Source organism: Eschrichtius robustus, chromosome 6 (assembly GCF_028021215.1).
Source record: "Eschrichtius robustus isolate mEscRob2 chromosome 6, mEscRob2.pri, whole genome shotgun sequence".
Taxonomy (NCBI): Eukaryota; Metazoa; Chordata; class Mammalia; order Artiodactyla; family Eschrichtiidae; genus Eschrichtius; species Eschrichtius robustus.
Genome location: NC_090829.1, coordinates 24,548,635 through 24,555,570, shown reverse-complemented (window position 1 = coordinate 24,555,570; position 6,936 = coordinate 24,548,635). Strand labels below are relative to the sequence as shown.

The following is a 6,936-nucleotide window of genomic DNA, read 5'->3' as shown; positions in this document are numbered from 1 at the left end:
TATTTATACGTTACCAATCTCTGCAAAAATCTAGTTTTTCCATTTATGTATACATTCTACTCTTTCACTTTTCTATTTCATAACTTTAATAACTTTTGGCTATGTAACCACATTTCATCATTATTTTGGACACCACTAAAAAAATAAAACTCTTCGACATTATCTAGGACATAAGGCTTTCTTATCACTTAGAATGTTTAATTTTTACTTATTGGAAGAGCTCTTTTAGACTCATTAGGCATAAATTTTAATCATATTTCTCTTATGCATCCATAAAGGAAAACATAAAATCACTTAAAGTACTTCTAAGATGTCTTCTGATTGAGAGACCAGCTCTTTTAAATCATCATCCACTCAGTCATCAATGTTCCAATTTTTCCACACAATTTTGTCCTCCGTGCTGGTGACACAGCATTTCCTAAGAGCGTCCCACAACTGTTTCCAAGATTTTCTTCCGAATTGCTGATACTCACTCTTCAAGTTTTGATGCTAGTTCTCTCTTACTGGAAGTGTCATTCAAAGTATTTCAGACATCAGCCAGTATTCGTAGCCCTTCTTCAAACAGTGCTTAAATGGTTTTTTGACTGACATCTAAAGGGATTTCAATCATGCCACCCGGAAGAACAGCCAAGTTCTTACAGGCACAGGTAATAACGAGGTCACACTGCTACATGGTCAGCAGAAATTGAGGACATGTCCTGATTGAAGAGATGTCAAAAGAAAAAGGAAAGTGGGCCTTAGAATTGATGCAATATGGTAATCCTCACTTCCTGGCTTATTTTGTTTGATTTATTATTTTTTTTTCTAAGATAGGCAATGTTTATTTTCAGTCCTTCTATAATAATAAAGATATTTAAGGCTATGGATTTTTCTATGAGAATAGCTTTTGCAGTGGCTATTAGGTTTTAAGATAAAGCATTATTTTCATGGTTTTAAAAAGACTGTAACTTCAGTTTTGATTTTGGATTGTACCAAGTGTTTTCTATTTATTTTTATTCTCCATGCAGTGATATTTTGGTATTTCCAGTCTTTGTTTTTAATTGTATTGAATTACAACCATACAATTTGCCTGTAAAATCTCTACCTTTAAAAATGTAATAAGATGACCTTTTTTGGTAACATATAACTAGTTTTATAAATTTTTGTGGACATACACACATATGATATTTATCCCAAGAAAATGAAATTAAAATTAATGAAAATAAAATCCACTAAGAACTAAAATCAGTTTGATAATTGTTTCATTCAATTCCTCATTGTTTTAACTTATTTTTTTTCTACTAGTTATGAAAGCAAAAAAATTAAGAAACTTTGAAAAGCCTGGAGTTTCTGGGTAATATGGAAACTTAAGTGGGTCTGGGGAGTGAGGTTCATTTGTAACCACATGGTCAAGCAGAGCTCAGGTGCAACCACAGAGTTTGAAGTCGGGACACAGGTATTTCTGTGGGCTTGTGACTGACAGGGTCATGAAGAGAGCTTCTAGGATCCTGGTAATACTCTGGGTTGATTTATTATTATTATTACTATTATTATTATTATTACTCACTTGTCAGTTACATGGACATATTCAGTTTGTGAAAATTGTATGATTTTTATACATTTCTTTATATGTATTATTCTTTTTTAGAAGTTTTTCTTTTTTTAGTGTAACCACAAGGTAAAATTATTTAATATCATTTCTTCTTTCTTTCCCTATTCCCTGCTCTCTTCAACAAATATTGATGTAGGAGAAATATTGATTCCACCTTTAGATCTCTTTTGGGAAAACTGCTTTATGTTTTTGCTGCTTACTTTCTTCCTAGGTTTTTTCCCATATATTAGTCAGGATGGTTTAACCTACAGTTAATCCAACATTTCTATGGCTGAACTTGCTCACACAAAGTCCTATACAGGTCAGGGGAACTTCCTCTGTCTTGTTTTCATCTAGAAAACTTCAGAGTAGCAGAGAAAGAGGAATCTGGAGAGTCTGCCTGGCTTTTAAGAGCCAGGTCTGCAAGTGGCTTACACCACTTCCTCCCTCATCGGATGGCCAGAAACCAAGAACTGCAAGGGGGCCTGGGGAAAAGGAGCTGTCATTCCGCTCCTGGTGACGTGCCTTAGTGGCCTGGAAGAGCACGTCCCATGTGTCAACCCTGCAATCTTCCCAGCTGTTCAAGATCTCTCTTAATCCTGCAAACCAGCTCTAAAACTCATGAAACTGGTATCTTAATCCCTTTTCCTTCATCATAAAATCAAACGATGTAAGTAAACATTTTGCTTTGTTAAGAAAAGACCTGTGCTTCCTTTTCCAGTAAGTGGCCTGAGGTGACCTCTAAAAACGGTTCGCTATTCACTTGACCCAGAAAACCCCACAAAATCATGCAAGTCAAGAGGTTCAAATCTTCGTGTTCACTTTAAGAACACTCGTGAAACTGCCCAGGCCATTAAGGGTATGCATATCCGAAAAGCCACCAAGTATCAGAAGTGTGTCACTTTAAAGAAGCAATGTGTGCCATTCCGTTGTTACAATGGTGGAGTTGGTAGGTGTGCCCAGGCCAAACAATGGGGCTGGACACAGGGTGGGTGGCCCAAAAAGAGTGCTGAATTTTTACTCCACATGCTCAAAAATGCAGAGAGTAATACTGAACTTAAGGGCTTAGATGTAGATTCTCTGGTCATTGAGCACATCCAGGTGAACAAAGCCCCCAAGATACGGCACAGGACTTACAGATCTCATGGTCGGATCAACCCATACATGAGCTCTCCCTGCCACATTGAGATGATCCTCACAGAAAAAGAACAGATTGTTCCTAAACCAGAAGAGGAGATTGCCCAGAAGAAAAAGATATCCCAGAAGAAACTGAAGAAACAAAAACTTATGGCCTGGGAATAAATGCCGCAAAAAAAAAAGAAAAGAAAAGAAATGACTTGTGGTTACAAAGGAGAAAAGGGAGGGAGGAATAAACTAGGGACTTGGGATTAACAGATACACACTACTATACATAAAATAGACAAACAACAAAGACCTGCTGTATAGCACAGGGAACTGTACACAGTATCTTGTAATAACCTATAATGGAAAAGAATCTGAAAAAGAATAGATAAATATATATATATATATATATATATATATATATATATATATATATATATATATATATATATATGCATAACTGAGTTACTTTGCAGTACACCTGAGACATTGTAAATCAACTACACTTCAATGAAAAAAATTAAATTTAGATTTAAAATTTAAAAAAAGAAAGCAATAGGATTCCAGTGCTTATTTCTAGTTAGGTCTGAAGTGGGAAAGGGAGAGTTTTAATCATCAATTTTTACTTATTTAACATCTCTCATTTTTCTGGGACATTCCTTAACACTTGTCCAATTTCACCTTTGATATTCTCATGGAATCCATATATGAAAAGAATCAAGCTCATGTGGCTTGATCATCTTCTCCTCCTACCTATTCAAACACATCCTGTGAGGCCTAATTTTTTCCCTGCTTGCTAGATGAAATTGAAGACAAGTCTCATGGTTTTATGGTCAATCATCACCAATAAGAAAAAAAAAGAATTTTCCAGCTATGTGTAGTTCATGAAAATAGTCTCAGTTCAATAATTAAAATATCCAGTCTTACGGAAGAGTCACAAGATTCGATTACATTTAGAATGACATCTTCTTCCTGTCAGACATGCTTTGAGAAGGAAATAGATGTGGTCAGCTCCTTTTCTGTTTCTTCATCTTGAGTTTCTGTTCCCCTCCAATCCCTAGGCCACGTTCACCTCTTCTAGGCTTAGAGGGCAGGGAGAAGCCAGGGGCAGAAATATTCTTATTAGACAGAGACAGTCATGAGCTGGTGCATGGAGAGGATTAATGCCAGCAAGCCTGGAATAATTCTGAGCTGTTTTACTCAGATATGAAATGCACCAGCATGGCACTGACATGCCAAGGCATGATTAATAGTGTCACTTTATAACCATGTGTCTGAGGAGTTTGGGGTGGTTTGTACAAACTTGTCAGCATCTTTTTAGATAACAGTGAGGCTGATGATTTGCACCTGGTCTTGGTGAGAGCCCGCCCCAAAAACCTTGGCCATTGGAGCTGGCTGCATAGCAAATTATACCCACATGTCCAGCAGAGTATGAGAAACCCTGGCCCAGACTCTCCTCTGGGCTCCCCGGTTCCTAAGTATTCTGTGCACACATCAGTGGTTCCTGAGCTCACAGAGCAGGGGCAGCCCACCTCAGCCCTTACAGAGGAAGACACCTGGAACTTGGGCTCTCCTGACCCCTTGCTGTGAGGCCGCCCTTGGCTGAGATGTATGTCCTGGCTTTAATGCTGATGCTCTATTTCATCCTTTTCCTGCAATGAACTGTAGATTGATAAGCGCTGACTGTTGAGGTCCTGTGAGTCTTCTTTAGCAATCCTACCCCACCTGCCACCATAGTGCTGTGACACCAGCACTTCCTAGGATGGGCAGCTGTATACAACTGACTCTTTGTCTCAAGGGGCACTTATGTGGGTTCTTCAGAGACTCCTCAAAGACTGGGTTTTCTCCCACAAACCTCACCCAGCAGGACCCAACCACACTCTCTCCTGACTTCACTTTGCCCTTTCAGGCAACCTTCCTGGTTGGCAGCTAAGACAGCCCTCCTGGGCAACATCTGGTCAGAAGGAAACATAGGCTCTTTGCTCCAGTCAGCTTGGGGAGTGAAAGTCATCCTTATGCAGCATCTTTTCACTCTTCTCTTGGTGAAACGAAGAAACAGCGGTCTCTTACCTTTCTGATGTCTTCAGCGTGACTCAAACATCAATCTGTTGGGACACATGTCAAACTCACTGGTGGTCCCACTGAAAACCTTCTCCCTGGGCTTGAGGTAAAAGAAAAATGTCCCACCTTTCCAAATAAAAATCTTCTAATCTCTATTCAACCCTTTTATATCCTTGATGCTGAGGGGATAAGAGTCCCAAAATGGTATTAAACACTTTGTTGCAAGTCCTACATGGTGGTGTCATACCCCACTTTGTAATGTAAATTAATATCATGGTCTTAAAGCCCTGGCCAAAAGTGATACCAAAAAAAAAGTTTTATTTTAACATCCTATTACACTGCTATAAGTGGAAAATCACGATTTGAACCCACACCTAGCTGATTCCAAATTCCCTATTCTTTCTATTATGCCAGACAACCTCCAAATTCAAATTCAGAATTCCATTTAGAATTTATTTAGTACATTTTGGATAGTCTTAATTTTGGTCCTGGAAAAGATGTCCTTTCAAATGTGTCTGTGCCACATCCTTCTCTTCTCAGTGATTTCTGACCACTTTACCCAGATATGGAAAACCAAAGGAAGCTATTAGTTTCCCTTTCCTTGGTCAAGTGGAAAAATTTAATTAGCTCCTCTTCTCAATGAATAGCGCCGTTTTAACTATTGTCAAACTATAGTCTTGTGGCATCATTCTTTCCTTAGAAAAATAGGGAGGTAGGGAGGAGTACAAAAAGAAAAAATATCGTCTCAACAAATGCTTAGAAAAAGAATTTGAAAGCTTTTGCCGCTGGTTACTGACTCTGAAGCCCAGGATTTCCAAATTTTCATTTCCAACTGGGGCCGTATCAACAAATGTGCAAATCTCTCTGCATCCTGTGGGTGAGGTTGCTGTATTCATTGCGGGCAGTAAATTCACGGCTCTCAGACACCCCTTCTCACTCTGAGTTTTGGCCATGTGGTCAGCTGGTCAGAAGTCACTTGGGAGATGTCTTTCCACAGTTTAATTATTTCCCTCACTTATTCTGTCCACCTCGTCACACAATTGCTCCATAATAGAGGCAAATAGAGAGATAATGTTGTATGAAACAAAATAGTTCTTCTCTTTTTACTACAAAATAATCAGTCCTCCTCAGTAGCATTTACCCAACCACATAAAAGAGCCAGCAGGACCTCTATCTAGAAAGAAGTTTGTAAGAATAGCCCCATATAGGACTTCCCTGGTGGTGCAATGTTTAAGAATCTGCCTGCCAATGCAGGGGACACAGGTTCGTGCCCTGGTTCGGGAAGATCCCACACGTCACGGAGCAACTAAGCCCATGCGCCACAACTACTGAAGCCCACGCGCCTAGAGCCCATGCTCCACAGCAAGAGAAGCCACTACAGGGGCTTCCCTGGTGGTGCAGTGGCTGAGAATCCGCCTGCCAATGCAGGGGACACGGGTTCGAGCCCTGGTCTGTGAAGATCCCACATGCCGCGGAGCAACTAGGCCCGTGAGCCACAACTACTGAGCCTGCGCGTCTGGAGCCTGTGCTCCGCAACAAGAGAGGCCGCGACAGTGAGAGGCCCACGCACCGCGATGAAGAGTGGCCCCCACTTGCCACAACTAGAGAAAGCCCTCGCACAGAAACGAAGACCCAATGCAGCCATAAATAAATAAATTAATTAATTAAAAAATTAAAAAAAAAAAAATCAGGGAATTTAAAAAAAAAAAAAAAGAGAAGCCACTACAATGAGAAACCTGTGCACCACAACGAAGAGTAGCCCCCGCTCACCACAACTAAAGAAAGTCCTCACGCAGCAATGAAGACCCAATGCAGCCAAAAACAAGAGAATAGCCCCCCACACGTTAAGTCTCTCAGGCAGATATAGCATCCTGCCACAGCAGAACAGCGGGCTGGGTTTCTGTTCCTGAACTTTTAGCCCAAAAGCCTTCCACTGCACGGTTTTAATTAGCACCTTCATGTTAGCTACTCCGATTTCAGGAAGACTTGAAATAATTTTTTCTATAAATTAAAAAAATGTTTTGATTGTTATAATAAGTTAAAAAAAAATGTTGAAAGTGTGAACAATTTCTCTCTGCCCCACCTCTTAGGAAATCAAAGTTAGAAGCTTGGCCATATACTTTCCCACCTTTCTTGAAGATCATTTAAACATTTCAAGCATATATGCATACATACAAGGCAAA

The 6,936-nt window shown here is 39.8% G+C and overlaps 1 protein-coding gene across 1 annotated transcript; it reads left to right on the top strand.

Moving 5' to 3' along the window:
- Positions 1 to 2,320: 2,320 nt before the first annotated feature.
- On the top strand, positions 2,321 to 2,872 carry LOC137766755 (large ribosomal subunit protein uL22-like; the record flags this gene model as incomplete). Its single annotated transcript, XM_068547348.1, has 1 exon — positions 2,321 to 2,872. A coding segment is annotated over one exon (552 nt), but the record flags the coding sequence as incomplete, so codon positions are not given.
- Between the last annotated feature and the right edge of the window lie 4,064 nt (positions 2,873 to 6,936).